This window comes from Neolamprologus multifasciatus, chromosome 7 (assembly GCF_963576455.1).
Source record: "Neolamprologus multifasciatus chromosome 7, fNeoMul1.2, whole genome shotgun sequence".
NCBI lineage: Eukaryota > Metazoa > Chordata > Actinopteri > Cichliformes > Cichlidae > Neolamprologus > Neolamprologus multifasciatus.
This window is the reverse complement of record NC_140445.1, coordinates 40,997,802-41,016,003: the sequence shown is the minus strand read 5'-3', so window position 1 is coordinate 41,016,003 and position 18,202 is coordinate 40,997,802. Positions and strand designations below refer to the sequence as shown.

Below are 18,202 nucleotides of genomic sequence, written 5' to 3'. Positions count from 1 at the left end.
GTTATGTTTTTGAAATGGTTTTCTAGGGATTTGAAATGTTTCTTGTTTTGTATCATTGTCTCCTATAATATTTATTGGTTGTTTATTTGTTTATTAATTCATTAATTTATGTTCGTGTTGCTGTGTGTGTTTCTGTGTTGTTCACAACATTAGAGTTCAGCTTTGATTGCAATTTGTTTGTAGGATTGTTCAATTATTTTGTGTTTCCTAACATGTTAGCATTATAGTTACTGTATGCAAAGAATTAATATATATGTTGTTCCATGGTTTACTGGTGTTGAGCTTCCGCTATACCCCCTGTTTCTGGTCTATTCGTTAGTTTAGTTTAACTGGTGGTTTCTTCTTTAATTGGATGTAATTGTTATTCGTTTTTGGTTTTCGTTTCAATTAATAAGTGCTGTATTGGAATGACATTTTATTACCGTTTGTTTTCTCTTTCCTATTACTTGGTGTTCAAGGGCGTAGATTTGGTTTTGGCATTGGTGGGGACGGATGATTCAACCACCGAACCCTGCCCTGTTTCTTTATTTTCCTTTTTGTCTTTGCTTCTTGATTTAAAAAAAGGAGAAATATACTTGCCTACATATGCTATTCTACATGCTTTTAACCCATTTAAAATTACAATTCATAGTTTTATATGTGAATTATATAATGTTAAGTTACTATTAGACAAATGACTGACTAAGTATTTTAGGTTTTAGTTTACTTCAACCATAATCCATATAAATCAGATATCATACAAAATTTAAAAAAAAAAGAAGCTTAAAATACAGTCATGACAATAAAAGAATATGACTTTAAGGACTTAACAACATTACTTCAGTTATACTACACCAACATCTCTTATACATTAGCACTTAGGGAACACTGAATGACCTGGTGGGTTTTGTCCATAAAACTACTCATCTAAGATTACCACAAAGTAAAAGATCTCTCAGCAACATTATGCAACATTTTAGGCACTATTGCTCCTATCAAGTCAATGAGCTGGGATGTTTTACTTTAAACATGACTACTGGTGTCCCACACAACAACTCATTGTCCACTATGTGAAGGAGCCAAACACATACCTTCTCCTCTCATTAGAGGTAAACTGCTGGCATATTTGTTTTACATCTATACTGCCCAGTCTCTCCTGGTGGACATGGCAACACGTTATTCATGGTTACATACAATTTGACTGATGTGGGCCAAAGCCTAAAACGATGTGCCGGGAGTTTGCTGTTCTCCCCGGTTCAGATATTTGAAGTTTGCACAGCTACATGCTCGCCTGAAAAAAATGTAAAAGTTTATTTTGCAACCCAGAAAGACTAATAAGAGGGGCACTGAAATTCGGGATTGTCCGAGAAAAAACGGGAGGGTTGGCATGTATTGCCTTGCATAGCCTGTAACGTTATTATGATGGACAGATTTTATGAGTGAACTTGACTTTAAGTGACTTACAGGTTTCTTTGAAAAATACTTTCTTATATCCAGGTTCTTTTTGCTGCCATCCTCCTCTCCTCCTCGCAGGTCCTCGCAGCGCAGGCTTGCCGCTGCTAAAACTAAACAGAGCTCCCTGAAAGGCACAGCACAGCCAATCACATTGGCCATATTTGTCACATGATATGGGACTCCAGTAGAGAACATAATTTAAATCTTTCTGCACCGCTGGGTGAATGAGACGTTGACAGATCGCTTTTTTTTTTTTTATTTCTATCGGTTTTGTTTTTCTTTACTCGAAGAGATCAAATTATTGGTGGGGACAATTCATTAATCGCTGGATATTGGTGGGGACATGTCCCTTCCGTCCATGCCAAATCTACACCCTTGTTGGTGTTCCTAATTCGTTTAAGCAGATCTCCTCCCACATGTTTCCATTTGGCCATTATCCTTGTTTTGTATTATTTTTGAATTACAACATTTTTGACGTGTTATGCACAGGTTGAAAATGACATATTATCGGTATTAATGTTCTTTTAAAAGTTATTCAGCAGTTCTGAGGGCCTGTTTGGGCTCCTGTGTGTCACTTAACCCTTCTTGATGATACCCAACAAGTTTGAAGCAGAAATATTGTTTCAGTGACAAGTTATAGGCGGCAATCACTTTTTGGCAGGCTTAAAATGTCATATTATGGGTATTAATGTTCCTTTAAAAGTTATTCAGCATTTCTTAGAGACTGTTTGGAATATAATGTGTCACATTTAACACTTCTGAATGAAATCCTGCAAGCTTGAAATAGAAATATTGTTTCAGTGACAAGTTATAGGCAGCAATCACTTTTTGGCAGGTTGGAAATTGCATATTGTCAGTTTTATTGTTCCCTTAAAGGTTATTCAGCAGTTCTAAGGGACTGTTTGAGATGTAATATTTGACATATGACCCTTCTGAATGACATCCACCAAGTTTGAAGCAGAAATAGTATTTCATTGACAAGTTATAGTCCACAAGCACTTTATGGCCGGTCAAAAACGTCATATTATGGGTATTATTGTTCCTTTAAAAGTTATTCAGCAGTTCTTGGAGAGTTTTTGGGATATAATATATCACATGTAACCCTTCTGGAATATATCCAACAAGTTTGAAGCCGAAATATTGTTTCTGTCACGAGTCAGGCCACAATCACTTTTTGATAGCCCTAAAATGCCATGTTCTCAGTCGTTATTCTGAACAAACAAGAAAGAGTCATGGTGATACTGGCACAATAGGTCTTTATTGTTTTAACTACTATTCGACAGTCTTATAACAAATATGAACAACGAGAGTAGATATACTAAACCTGTAGGCATTAATTATTCCATCGTGATGCTTGTAGTCATTCGTGACTGCGCTACACACTGAAAGCAACCTTCTGATAAGCGTCATAGTTCGGTTACAAGACACGTTAAAGTTCCATAAATGCATACCTTTGACTAACAACAAAGGCATAAATGTGTTTGGTCACCCCCCCCCCCCTATATCAGTTGCACGGAAGTATCTGGCAACGGAAGTAATCCGGGCTCTGCAGCTTTAAGCAGCGGCGCGCGCTCCCGCGGATTGCAATCCCTTTCTGGCAGACAATCACTTTTTGGCACAACACCTGCTGCGGTGAGATAAGAAAGACAGGATAAACGCTTGCGTCGTTGTTTCACAGAACAACATTATCAAAATGTGGCGATGGTCACATTATCCAGCAGACGTCACCGTGGAGATAGGCTCGAATGTTTCAGTGTTTCACGGAGCCTCGCCCCTGTCCAACACTAGTTAAAAGTACAAACCGAGGATATATAAGTAAATAATATTCTGCGCTTGACAAACACGTAAATTCCCACACTTGCTCAATGAGCAAGACCTACCACACCTGGTGCACAAGTGTGCACCTCCCACTAATACACCCACTATTGTCAGTGCTGCTAATTCTCCTGGGGATCTCGGAATTCCCAAACAATACACAATCATCATTTGAAAAAACGGGACAGTAGGTGGAGAAGAAGCAACAGTTTCACGAAAATCCCACAAATGTGTCCATCCGCCTACACTTTTCGGTCAGACAGAGGGCGGACTGCGTCACTGGAGGTATGCGACTGCCCAATGTTGACCCCAACTCTGCCCGTGGAAAGTTTTATTTCCTGTGTAGATTTAGAAAAAATAGGCAAACTTCAGTCAGTAGTTGGATATCTTTGGTAATGAGTCCCTACACAAGTCAAAGTTGTTGCTGCAGAGGCAACACTGAGAGATGATACTTCTTCCAAGGTGATACTTGAATGTGCCATAGTTACCAGTCATGTTATTATTTTGGAGGATACTTAAAGTAAATACAGTTAAGCATATACAGTGGATATTATTCTGGTCTCGGACAGAAAAAACAATGTCAATCGGTTTATTTTTCTAAGCGCTAAATTAACTCAGGTTTGATGGGGTATTCAAGCCTTTCCCAGCTGTGACATTACACCTGATAGGTGACCAGTTAACTGTCGGGCTCACGCTCAAATTCACACCATTGATCAGTTTAAAACCACTAACCTGGTGTGAGGAAACCGAAGAACCCGGAGAAAGCATGCGAACTCAAAGCAATGACCTCATTCTGAAATGTGTGAATGTGAGCTTGAATTGTTGTCTGTATCTCTGTGATTCTGCAGCCCATCACATCTCTTAAGTAGCATGCTTTAGCTAATCGACAGGTTGCAGATTAATTTATTCCATTAAAGGGAACATGAACATTTTAAAAATACAAATTAACACCAAAGCAGAGGTTTAAAAATGTTTGCTTCATGTCAACAGTACTGTAATCTGAGTGACATTTGGCTTTATTTTCTCTACAAGCATACAGTTCTGTGAGATATAAGTCATGCATTAACTAGTTTTCAGCACTACTGAGACAGGATGTGTCCAATTATAGAGATCTTGTGCAAATGCAGTCCTACATATTTGTTTAATAGTCACACTGAAGGAAAAGGAAATCCAGGTTAAAGATTAGAAGTCATCCAGGTCTTTGTGTCTTTGAAACATTCCATCATTTGTGTCTTTTTCTCATCATATAGCTCCAGTCTTGTTTACACTTTTGGTTTCCAGCAAGTTCATAACATTAAGTGAAGAAGAGAGAAAGATTTCAGCGCACTTCTGCATCCAACACAGATAACAGTAAATACTTTATTTTATTTTCAAATTACATTATCAAAACTTTTTGTACAAAATGGATACTTATTAATACAACAAGGTAACAATCTCATCCTATCACATGTACTTTTAGGTTGCAAACTTCTTCTGGCGGACAGGTGCTGGCAGCTGAGACATGATGTCCGGGAGGGGGCGCTCCACTACCACCAGAGAGAGATCCTCCAATAGACTGACACACATGAGGTGCTGTGGGACAAAAGATCAGTAGAAGAGATGTCAGCAGAAAAGTGGTAACTAAGTGGCTTGGTGAAAGAAGCATCAAAATTCTGGATCCATGGCCAGGAAACGGCACAGAACCCACTGAGAACTTGCAGTGAATCCTCAAGAAGCGGGTGGACAAACAAAACCCACAAATTCTGACAAACTCCAAGCACTGGTTATGCAAGAACGTATAACCAGTATAATATCCACAGAGGCAGGCGTCTGCCACAGCCAACGAACCCAAGTGCTACAATCTACAACACACATTAGCAGAATGTGAGATACAAGTTGGAACGGCATAAACTGAGACACACAACCAAGTGGTTGTGATAGTGTACAGGAATATTTGTGCCGCCGTCTCCCTCTGGAAGATATCACCAGCTGTGGTTGTGAACAACAGTGCTAAGGTCCTGTGGGACTGGAAATTCCAGACAAACAAGGAACTGGTAGTTCTAAACTTCCAGGATCTTCTCTCCCTTACACGAATCTAAAAATAAAGTGCTCTGCTATTGGACTGAGCTACAAATAATGAACTGAAAACCATTGCTGTACATCCACCCTTACCTGACATAGTTCACCTTACAACACCTTGAATTTTTATATATATATATATATATATATATATAAAAATTCAGTTACTTGCATTATTTTCCATCATGTTTATAACTTTAGCCAATAGCAGGACTTTCTCTTTTTGTTTGCTCTGGTTAACTTTGTGTCTTCCTCACTCACAGTGAAGAACAGTCACACTTTAGTGACACGTGGCTACAAGTGTGCGAGCTAGTATAACAGCTTCATGTGAAGGATTAATGGAAGCTGAAAGTTATTTTTTATTGTTTATTTATTTGTTGCCACAACAATGGCATTGCTCAAATGTCTCATTTGAAACAAGGTGGTTTCTTTGCTTTTTGACCACCGTGCAGCTTTGAATTATTTGTCTGACTGTGATGATGTGTATTTCACAAGGTGGGATTTCATCCTTTAAAACTACTACATGTGCGCTTATAAACATAGCTGAGTTTGAAGCGGTCGCTACTGTTTGAAGCAGTAAAAGTAAACATCGTAGTCACCATAAATATCCTACCTGGAAACTCTTACAGATCTTAAAGGCATGGCTTTGTCCAATCCTCTGTGACACAGGAAGGCTCTTTAATGTCATTTGATTCCAGAGCACTGCATTCAATTCTGGGAAGGGCTGCATGTAGATACAAAGACACAGAAATACACAGTGACAGAAAGAGATTAGTAAAGCCTCAAGATTCTCAAAAAAAAAAAATCTAAAAATATAGCCAGCTCTTGACGGAGGTGGTCGCACTTTCTCCTTCTCCCTCTCCCTTATCTTTCTTGCTTGGCTTCTCATGTCTTTTGTATAGTCTCGCTTATTCTCTAAACCTAAGAGTCTCCCAGACTTGTTGTCTAAAAACCTAAAGAAGAATTATGGATTTGATCAACTGGTCCCTTAACGGAATTGACACACTCCTGGGCTTGAGAGAGCCTGATTGTCCTGCAGAGACGTTTGCTACCAGGTACTCGATGGTCGGTTGCGTCGTGTGTCTGGCGACACTCTCGATGGAGGACCTGGCTTATCGAAGAACATGAAGCGGCTATAGCTGTTCAAAATCCCACAAGGCTGGCTGACATGATAGACGATGGGCAGGGCTGTGAGTACTCAGACTGTGTTTGTTTTTACAGGATTATAGATAAGATCTTGGAGAAGCTCATGGCTCTGCTATATGGATAACATCTTGAAGAAGAACAACGGGAATTGAGAGACCTGGTGACCAGTGACGGACATTAGACCAACTGTAAAATTGGAAGCAGTTCGTTCGCACTAACCATAACAACTACCATCTTCCTCTCATGCGGCCCCCCTGGCGCCAGCTGGATGCTCAAGGCAAAAGCTGACGGGAATAACAAAAATTCTCCCGAGGACTTCTCGATTAATTTTCCTAATGGATACATACAAACTAATCCAAAGATATTAGTTAATCAGTCATACAAGGGAACATCGGTGAAGATGAGTATAAATGCAGACCACAGAATGTTCAACAAGGTCTGAAATAACTGCTGAACTGTCCATAAATCTTTGGAGAGGGTTAAAATGTTTGCTCATGACTCAGACACACACAGATGTTTAAACTGGTGTGGTGTCCATAGTAGGAAACCACAGAAACAGCTGCTGCTCTCCACAGAAGTCTGCAGTGCTTTGTAGTTTTGTGTGCTCAAAAACAACACTGCTGAATTAGTTATAATGATGTAGCATGAAGAGAGAGGCAAGCACAGTGGCACACTGGTTCTGGACTTTCTGTTATTAAAGCTTATTGAGACCATTGAATCATATTCAGCTTTCTCCTCCATCTCTATCACACACTCTGACGCCTGGGCCAATTATTTTAACACAGCTATGGACATGCACACACATACCAGACTCTGATCAATGATGCAGAACATGTATGTGTCGTGCAGAATGATGTGATCCGGGTTTTTCGGGTTGAAGGTAATGTGGGTGATGGGCGTGTCCCGCTCCAGCCACAGGGAAAGCAGTCCTTGTGTCTGCAGTCTTCGACTCCACTGTGTGTACTCCTTCTGCACCAAGGAGAATTCAAAGATCTGCACACGACAGAGAACACATGCAGTTACAGGATCTGTTGGTTACTATGAGATCTGAATAAAACTAAATCTTAAGCTGTTTCTGACCTGCTGGTCAGCATGCACAGAGATGAGATTGTTGGTCACTGGGTGGATGGCGATTGTAGTCGGACAGGAGTTGTACACAGGAACCATACAGTGGAGCTACAACAAAACAGAAATTAAAATTTTACAAACTCCAATGTATCAAAAATGATTCAAGTTTCACACATCAATAAATCAGAACTCACCTTCATCTTGTGGAGGTTGTAGATGTGGATCTCACAGTCAGTGTTTGCTGTAGCAAGCCATTTACCATCATCACTAGCACAAAGGAGGTGCACTGGCTGTCTGGAACCTTGATATCACACACACACACACACACACACACACACACACACAGTTACAACTGCACAGTATAGCTGCATGTAGCATTGGCAGGGAATGGCCTTCGTGCATTAGGATTCGTTTACATGTGACCACACTGGCAATTTGCATCATGGAGCAGAAGCAGTGAGGATCTCTGGCAAGAAGCCTGAGGAGAGTTAAGCAAGAGTTGAGTCTACTGCTACAATCTACAAAGAGGAAACAATAACTTGACAGAAGGAGCTGCATCAGGTTGGGAATGCCTACTGGTTACCATTTAAGTCCGGCTTTGATCTGTCCCTGTAAATATCGGGCTTTACAGAACCGTCCCTAGACATTTGAGGGACAATGTTTAATGCAATCATTTCTTTATATTTTCCTTCCAAGGGGCCAGACCTTCTTGTACCGTAATCTTATTACAAGAAGCTATGATGAATCCAAATTTGATATTTTGATGTGTCATAAATATGTATAAAGGAGGTCAGAACAGCAGTGAGTTTACAGGCATCTGTAAAACATGGTGGAACGTCTGCCATGGCTTAGGATTATTTTTCAACCAGAAGTATTGTCAAAATTATTGCAATTGTAATTAAATGAACACACAATCACTGTCAGCTTTTTGATCACCATGCAATATCATCTGGACAGTGGTTTCATTTATCAGCATGACAAAGATCCCAAACAGTCTCCCAGCGCAGTAAAACTATACCTGGATAGAAAAGTGGAAAAAAATGCACACAATGGTGTGTGTGTGTGTGTTGGACTCTGGACTCACTAACAGGCTCCTCGGAGCATGGAGTCAAGGAGCCAGCTTCAAGATCCAAAAATGCATTCGAGTGAATGCATTTTTGGATCTTTAGCCTTGGTGAGATCACTCAGGCTGGGCATTAATTTGCTTCAAAATATATGCATGTACCCAATATATTGTGTTTAAGGTACTGTCTTGTCTTTCCGTTTGGTTTGGCTTCTGTGGGTTGTGCTCCTGGATTTCCACTCACCTGTCTTATGTTTAAGGGTATGAAGATATCTGCACTCCTGTTGACTGACAGCAACAACAATAACTGAAGATTGGCAGGAGGAAGCAAAGAGTTTGGAGGAGTCAGAGGAGAAGCAGAGCTGGTGGACCGAGCGCAGCTCTTTAGGCAGCTTGGACACCTGGAGAGATGAAGACACAGAGATCATCACACTTTGTTATATTTAGTCAAAGGCATCATTTTACACTTGTGATTATTTGAGCAGCTTTACATGTAAAAACCTTTGTTGGATGGTAAATTGATACATCCAGTGAACCTACGGTCTACCTGAACACCCCGGTAGCTTCTCAAGGGGTGTAAATGTTAGTTTTAGCCACTCTGTGTTGCATTGAGAGAAGAGCTGTGTTAACTGTGCACTGTTTGCACTCACAGTTCTTGACAAGAGGGACATCCCACACAGTACTTAAGACACATACATTGCTGAAATTACTTTACACCTTTAGAAAAACAAAAGAAAACAAAAACTCCAGCTATGATTTAAAGTGGTGTTATTTAAGTGCAATGTCACAGGCATGCTCGTGCTAAGGTACCCACCTTGTTAATGCTGATGGTGTTGTTATACTGTATTCTGTAGAGACGAACATTGGAGACAGTGGAATATGCCAACCAGCCCCCACATGCAGACAAAGCACTACAGCAGATGTGATCCTCTCCCTGCAGGAAGCGACACACAAAGTATGGATACATCAAGCACACTAGCGCCTAAAACTAATTCTTCAAGGGTCATTGTTAAGTGTCTTGTTCAATCTGACTGAAAGGAAACACAAAGGCCACACTAACACACTAGGGACATCATTTCCCTGCAATTAAATTAAATGTATTTTATTAGAAGACACGATGTAATTATATTTAAAGCTCGTCACATTAGAATTAGAAGGTTAAAGTCTGTTTTTTAAATTTTTAATTTTATTTATTATGTATTTATTTAACACACTATAAACACATAATACAATTGCAGTGCACCCCCAATTTTGTTGCACATGTACAATTACAATAAAGGACGTTTCTATTCTAAGGAGCAAAAAATGTTTTGCTGGACTCTTACTATGTGTGCAATCATGCTCTTGTAATTTTAGCAATTGTCCTATAAAGTTATTTTGTGAATCACAGAACGTACACAAAAAACTTCACTGTAAAACAACACTTTTCGCACAAATAAGGGCGTTAAACACACAAACAAGACAGACTATATATTTTAGTGTTTATGTCAACTAAACACTGATAAGCTACCAGATTTCATGACTTGTAGAGAAATTGTTTTTTTTCCTGTAGACTTTCTAAAAATGTGACATTCCTTGTGAACAGAAAAGCCTTGACGCCACAGCTTGAAAGGAGGCAGCCAACTTTTAGAGCGTTGCAGCAAACCAAATGTTGCTCTGAAAGAAACTACGGATACATCGAAAATATTAACACATACCTTCCTCTCAGCTCGATCAGCTTCTCTGGTTCCTCTTCACAGGTAGACGGTCACCAGGTTTTTCCTGTGTGTTACAGAATTATACACTTCTAGCTTTCCAACCAGGTACCCTACTCAGCTCGGCACAACTCGATTAAACTCCACTCAGTTTTCTGCCACATCTATTACAATTGAGCACCACCTAATGCATGTGGGATTGTTACAGCAGTGCAGTCCTGTGACGCATGTATGCGACACAAACACAGCACATGCGATGGAGGTTGTCAAGGCGATTGGAGGTCGTCAAGGCGATGGTACACCTGCTGTCATTTATTATTATTATTATTTACTCATCAAGGATTCTCATTACGGGACTGTAATTTCATGCAAAGCTTGCTGTAGTATTCAAGAATAAACTGGAAATAATCATTCGTTTTATTTGTCCCTTCATGGGCAATTTTCATTGTTAGCAAATCAGTGAAGGTGCTGAGTGCACAATTAGCACGTTGAACAAAGCTGAAGCAGGCCCAATAAGGGGATTATTCTTAATAGCAGTAGATTTTTTTTTGTTTCATTGTTCATTAACTATGTAGATCAAAGAGCTCCTTAAGTTTTCTTATAGTTAAATGTTTCTCTATGCAAGTGTGTTGCTCACCGTGTCCTTCACTTTCTCCAAGTTTCCACAGCTCTAAGCGATCAGGGAACTGGAAGAGAAGGAGTCCAGCTTTCTTTGCACAGCCAACTAGGCTCCTCTACAAGAAGACAGAAAAAAAAGGTCACTGCACATTGTAACAGGAACAGTCATGGACAACATTGGTTTTAATAAATGGTATTAAACATTATTAAAGTGCTTTAGAATAATTTGTTAACAGGCTAATCCATGAAATACAGATAGAATAACAGGTTAGTTCAATTTTAAAGACTCCACTTTAGCTGAATTGACTTGTTCGAGGTTTTCTTCTACTCACATGTGGGAAAGCTATTTTGCGCAGTGCTGACTCTTGAGTGTTCTTCTCCACCTTATCCAGCAATGGGCGCACCACCAACTGGGTGTCCATACCTGAAGGAAAATATCGAAACACCATCTTTTTCAACTTTACATCTAAACTTTAAATCCCTGGGTTGCTTCTTTAGCCACTTTGATTTAATGCGCTGATTTGCATGATCCCAAATGTTTTTTCCTTTTGTCACCTTAACTTTTTACAAACACACATCATGAGACCAGCATGACTGAATTTGAATGTAAAACTAAAGGCAGCAACAGCAACTTGACTTTTAAAAGACAGGCCCTCTCTATACCCAGTTCTATTATCCATCTGGACACTACCATAACCACAAACAGACCACTAATAGGGACGTGACATTGTGTTCAATAAGACTTCTATACAAGCCAACTTCTTTGTGCAACCAGGGTTGTTGCCTGTACTGGCCATTAGAATGAGCACAGATTTGAAGCACAGAAGCTAGCCATCCTTTATATTCCACATTTTCCAGCCTTCGTTTCTCACATGTACCAAACAGCAGAAAATAGTCTGCTCCAGATGCTTCTGGACAAGTGGAAATACTCAGTGTTATTTAGGTGAGGTTGCTGCCTTGAGAGGATGCACTGGAGGCAACACTGGTGATGTCCTCTTTGTAGAGGTAAATGCATTACCTACACTTTGCACATCAGGCAATCTGACATCACAGACTTTGTCCTGGGGAGGTGGCCGGTTAACACATAGTGTTGAATTCTTGCATTCCTACATTCATCTCTAGATCAGTGATTTTCAGAGTGAGCCGGGGGCCCCTGGTGGCCACAAAGATACTACTGCAGAAATAACAGAAATTCAGCTTGAAATTACTCTGTGTACAACTACATATTTATATAAATGTATTTATTTTTTTATATAAAAAGCAAATTAAAACACATAATTTGAGATGGTTAGTTTGTGATATTATTCATTACGTTGACCTGAATTTACTGCTTTTGTTTATTTAGGTTTGTGCCTAAGTGGCAGGTGAGTCTCACTTTGTCCTTAACACTGTGTATGACTGGGTAACATCACAAGGACATAACACTCCCTCATCTTTTGATCAGAGTGAAGATTTAAGCTTGGGTGGGCTCTATGGGAGTTTCTTGTTTTTAAGTAGGCCACAGCACTCTTGAATTTGGGAATGGGTGCTCTAGAGAGCAGGTCACAGGAAACTTCAAGGCTGAAATACTTGGCTAAAAAAACAAAAAAAGACATGTTAAAATATGCTGCAAATACTAACTTCTATGTTTGCTTGAGGTGAGGAGGATGACATTTTATTAAGACGCTTTGTCCCTTTCCTTCTCATTCATTTATTGGGAGCCCTTCTTCAATGATTAAACAGTATGAACCTTCATGCTGGCACACATTTAAATGGCACGCGAACACCTCTGACGTCTGTCCCTGTGCCTTTGGTGTACTACATATGAGGTCACGTGATCACTCCTATGTATTTTTAAAAGAAAATTTATGTGAATGCATCACTTTGTTTGAAAATTTAATTTCACATTAATCTCTGTAAATTTGAGCATAATATCCTTTTTTCCTATTAAATGACCTAAAAATTACAGACTGTACCTTTAATCTAATAAGGCAGCTCTACTCCTTTGGAAGATCAAAAAACTAGTTCAGTTACAGCTTCACCTACAAAGCTCATCTTTCGCTACCAGCCCATCATGTCAATAGCAACATTAAAAGAACACTTAGAAAACATCTTTACTGACAGAATCGTGGACTCATCGCCAACTTTGAAACATCAAAAATAACCGATTACATATAGAAACTTCCAAAAGCAGATTTAACACTTACCTCCAGAAACCACTGCGGTGTCTGTGTGAGCAAGTGCACTCACATCATGGGAGTGGTTTCGAAACGTCCTGGTTCGACCCACTCTTTATCATGCTGGTCCACGGTTGAGGAGATGAATGGAACTGGATGACAGTGCCCTCGGATGTTCCAGCTATGACACTGCTCTCATCCTGTGAAGCATTTATAATCAGTGACTTTACAGGTGTGTGCACCCATAGCTAGCTGCAGCAGTGAGTGTATCATCTCACCTTTGAAACAGACAAACCAGAACATCCCACTTGGTGACCAGGTAAGTTCTAACCAGAGTTCCTGTGAGTCCGTTCCAGATCTGGACCTTTCCTGCAGAATCACCACTGATGATGGTGTGGTCGGACAGATAACCAACACTCCAAACAACCACTTCTTTATTCTTTGATGCTCCCATAGCCCTGTCCACCAGCAGTCTGCGTGTAGCATGCCCTGCAGTCACAAACACACATCAGTAAAGAACACACATCTCTTCTCATGCTCCATTTCAGTTTTAACTGATTGTATTTCTGCTAATTGTGCAAAGCAGCTCAAGGAGAAAATACCCGTCTCTGCATCAAAGATTGTGATCATGTCAGTCATTCCAGCAGCAATCTGTGCACTCGATGGATGCCAGCACAAAGATATGATGCGTCCTAAAGAGGTCAAAGACAACTGAATCAGGCGGGTTCACAAACACAAATATTTGTTTAAGATACAGTTTTGTCATCCAGTGGTTATTAACACAAATTACCTTATCTTCTCATTAGTATAGGTGCTGTCTCTGTCTCTCCAGAGCGCAGACTCCAAGTTGGAGTCAGAAAAAACTCGATGCACCATTTGTGGTACAAATTTGTATTATGCAAAAGCACAGCCTGACACCATTTTAAGTTCAGTTGATCTGTTTTCAATACAACACACAGACGCTTCGGACAATCGCAGCTTGTAGTAATATTAGCTGTTCTATTGTTCACTGTCTAACGTTTGTAGCCATTTTAAAGACAGAAATTTACACTCTTTAAAGAAAAGACCTGTGAACTAGTTTGTCGTCTTAACCTTTATGTCTGTTGAGGTTTCTTTGAAACTGAATCCTCTCCTCCAATATGGCAAATATCTTTACAGTCCCGTCCTCACAACCAACCTGACCCAGAAAACATTTCTTGTGATTAATGTATCAACAAGACTTCCTGATGAGTCTGACACAGGAAATGTCTGAAGTGTAAAATAACATCCAGAAGTTTACACTCACTGGCCAGCTGTGGTTCCCTGGCTGTTGCTACTGATGGTCCATATTGGTCCTCCATATGCATCTACAGTATACTGGGGCCTCAGGTTCTCCAGGTCATACTCTGTGATCTCTCCATTCAAACCAGCACTGAACAGTCCGATGGCCCACCCAACACAGAGCCTCAATAGCTCGGCCATCCTGTCCTGGGATCACCTGAGAAAATTAAAACCAGTGTGGAGGTTAGGTTCAGGTTTCCTTTATTTGTACCTGAACATTTGGTCTGCAGCTGTGAATCATCTCCCTTCCTTCTGCCATTACAGAAACAACAGACACAACACAAAAGCAAAGTACATAATACCCAAAACAAAAAGAATAATATTTTTATGCATCATATTATTACCTTCAAGACCACTTTTACAAAACTCCATTATGCGATTTGAGGGCTATTTGGGTAAAAAATGTAGAAAAATTGCAAACCCTGAACCTTGACACCTGACACATCTCTCACTCACAGCAGTGATCATCATGCCTGTGGCTACATTTAACCACTTTCATTGGCTTTTAGCAATAAAAAAAAACTAAAAGAATTTGGACAGTAACCAGAAGCCTTGGTCTTGAACATCTACCCATCATCCACACTTCAGAAGGTGAGGTGGATTGTGTCTCTTTGTGCATTTCGAGTGTCCTGGCTAGGCTCTTTAACATGGTTACTGGGGGTGAGGGGGTTCCCAATGCCTGTCACTCTCCACTTGTCGTGGGAGCTTCCTGACATTTTCTCTCTCATACACAAACACACACAGCAGAATTGTATTTTGTTTATCTCCTTTTATTTTTTAAGGTGCTATGTGCACTTTTAGATCTATTTGGTACACTGTCTGTTGGCTTCATCCTTGACTCCTTCAATAATGAGAAAAATTACTGCACAAAAGAACAACACTATGGTCCAAGAGTGTGACACAAAGTGATACAGAGCAGTGAAGGGTTCCCTACAATTAATCTTCCAGGCATTTTCTTGCCATTATCAAAACTACACTATACTGCTGAAGTAATCACTTATCTTCCTTCACACGCATTTGAACTTGATGGACATCTCATTCTTAATCCATAGGGTTCAATATGATGTCAGCCCACCCTTTGCAGCTGTGACAGCATCATCCTCCCTGGGAAGGCTTTCCACAGTTTAGGAGTGCGTTTATGGAAATGTTTCATCATTCTTCCATAAACACATTTATGAGTCCAGACACTAACGTTGGATGAGGAGGTCTGGCTCAGTCTCCGCTCTAATTCATCCCAAAGATGTTCTGTTGGGTTGAGATTAGGACTCTGTGCAGGTCAGTCAAGTTCTTCCACGCCAAACTGTTCATGTCTATATGGACTTTGTTTTGTGCACTGGTGTGCAGTCAAGTTGGAACAGGAAGGGACCATCCCCAAACTGTTCCCACAAAGTTGGGAGGATGAAATTGCCAAAAATGTGTGAGTATGCGGAAGGGTTTAGGGTTTCTTTCACTGGAACAATGGGACCAAGCCCAACCCCTGAAAAACAACCCCACACCACCAAATGTAACACTTGGCACAATGCAATCATACAAGTTCTATTCTCCTAGCAACCTCCAAACCCAGACTCATCCATTGGATTGCCAGATGGAAAAACACTCCATCACTCAAGAAAACATGTTTCCACTACTCTAGGAACCAGTGGTGGCGTGCTTACACCACCTGTGTGTGACGCTTGGTGATGTAAGGGTTGGATGCAGTTGCTTGGTCGTGGAAACCCATTCTATGAATCTCACTATGCATTGTTCTGGAGGCCATATGAAGTTTAGAGGTCTGTAACAAATGAACCTGCAGAAAGTTGGAGACTTCTGCAGACTATGAACCTCGGCACCTGATCTCACTCTGTGATTTTACACATCGTACCATTTTATGGCTGAGTTCCTGTTTACAGTACTACTAACAGTGGACTGTGGAATGGTTAGTAGAGAGGTAATTTCACAACTGGGCTTGTTGCACAGGTGGCATTCTCACAGTACAATGCTGGAGTTCACTGAGCTTTTGAAATTGATCAATTCTTTCACAAATGATTGTAGAAGCAGTCTGCATACCTAGCTGCTTGATTTTATACACTTGTGGCCATAGCAGCCATTGGAACACATGAGTTCAATGATTCGGATGTGTGAATGAATACTTAGTGCATTTAAACCATGCAGTAATGTCATCTATCTAATGGCATTACCTTTTCTTGGAAGAAATTGTCATTGAAGTTGAGATTTCTACTGCGCCATCAGCCCGGGCCACAGCCAGTCCGCTCAGTTTGACTGTTGAGAACCGCCATGGTCCGGATAGCACTCGGAATGTAGTCGAAAGAAGCGGACTCGATGTACTTTAAACTCGCCCATTATTGACTAGAAAATGGGAAAAAGGTAGTCTCCATTTCAGTGACAGCTGGGCAAAAGAACAAAAACAATACTCATAAAACAACCTTTAATGCATTTGAGCAAAGTTCATTGAAGGTTTGTCTTAGTAAGAAATTGACAATTCCAAAAAGTCCCAAAATTATTCGTTTGAAAACACTTACTGCTGATCTGAAAATGTACCTAGAATACATAAAGACGTTTCTTACAATTTGCAGTTTTATCATTTAAAACGCTTCGTCCTTTTCAACGAGCAGTCACCTCTGCCTGCCAGTATATCACAAAGTTTGACAAGATTAAGACCTTGTATCAAAGCAATAAAATGAAAAGTTCGCCATCTCCAGTTCATAAAATATACAGAATGAGCAGTCTTTTCACTGTAATGGAGATATAAAAAAAAATCATCCAAAAGTTCAGGAAAAAACCCAGATAGATACAAATGATAAAATTGTTTGTACATGACTAAGTGAAATAACTATTTGATGCCTTAAAGCCAGTCAAAATTCTGGCTCCCACAGACTGGCTATGCCCCCGTGTGGCACATTCTCAACATGAGTTTTGTCTCATCTATGGTGTGCCATCACCATAGATGAGACAAAACAGCTGTCAGATGAGCTCTGATGAGCTACAAGACCATCAGAAAGGTGCTTGGTGAGAGGGTGACAACTCCCGGTGCATCGGGATCTGCTATGTGGAGTTGTTTACAATACATCTGCTCCCTACACCATCTCGCCGCTGACCCTAACTCGGGGAATGTTGAATGCCGAGTCCAGATACCTCGAACTCCCGAGTTAGCGCGTTCAAGAAAAAGCGAGGAAAAACAGGATTTTACATCAACACCACATGAGTGGACGGAGTGAGGCCTAGGGTCATTTTCCGGAGGACTTCAGAGTTTGTATGGGCAGTTGGTGTGTGTGTGTGTGTGTGTGTGTGTGTGTGGTGTGCGTGTACGGCGTCCATTTCTGTGTCCCCATGTTGGGTGAGTATTTATATATGCGTGCATGAGGGTGGGAATGTATGTTTGTGTCTGTGTGTGCTTGTTTGTCTGTGTGTCAAAACACGTCCTTAGACTCCCCCTTTCCTCTTAGAACATCTCAGGCCACAGGTGTGGGGGAGCCTGAGATGTTCTACTTTGTTCGTTACAACGGGCTGACATGTGGATAAACATAACCAGTTAATGTGAACTGTAACACCGGGTCTGCCACCTGAGGTAAATAATGAGTAAACGAGTTAAAATCTCTCACACGCTGCGCTGATATTTATCAACCAAATATCATTAAAAAAAAAAGTGCTCGCTCTGTGCGCTAATATAAGAAGCACGAACTGCGACAACCTACCTGTTAGCAAGTGTAACACCTTACAGCTAATTACAAACACGTCGTGTAATTCAGTTGCATTAATTAGTTAATGTAAAACATAAGTTACCAACTGTGCCTCTTCACTGTCGCCAGACTATCTTGAACACCAACTGAGAC

At 40.5% G+C, this 18,202-nt stretch overlaps 1 protein-coding gene across 1 annotated transcript; it reads right to left on the bottom strand.

The window, feature by feature from the left end:
• Positions 1-4,594: 4,594 nt before the first annotated feature.
• On the bottom strand, positions 4,595-16,712 carry utp4 (UTP4 small subunit processome component). The gene is given in 23 exon segments (XM_085167951.1): positions 4,595-4,821; positions 5,921-6,031; positions 7,261-7,446; positions 7,534-7,629; positions 7,716-7,822; positions 8,829-8,985; positions 9,399-9,518; positions 10,278-10,312; positions 10,315-10,343; positions 10,915-11,012; positions 11,229-11,320; positions 13,083-13,160; positions 13,163-13,201; positions 13,204-13,276; positions 13,354-13,541; positions 13,655-13,744; positions 14,145-14,229; positions 14,334-14,471; positions 14,473-14,529; positions 16,550-16,581; positions 16,584-16,617; positions 16,619-16,678; positions 16,680-16,712. Coding segments are annotated over 23 exon segments (2,055 nt in total). The 3' UTR covers positions 4,595-4,704.
• Between the last annotated feature and the right edge of the window lie 1,490 nt (positions 16,713-18,202).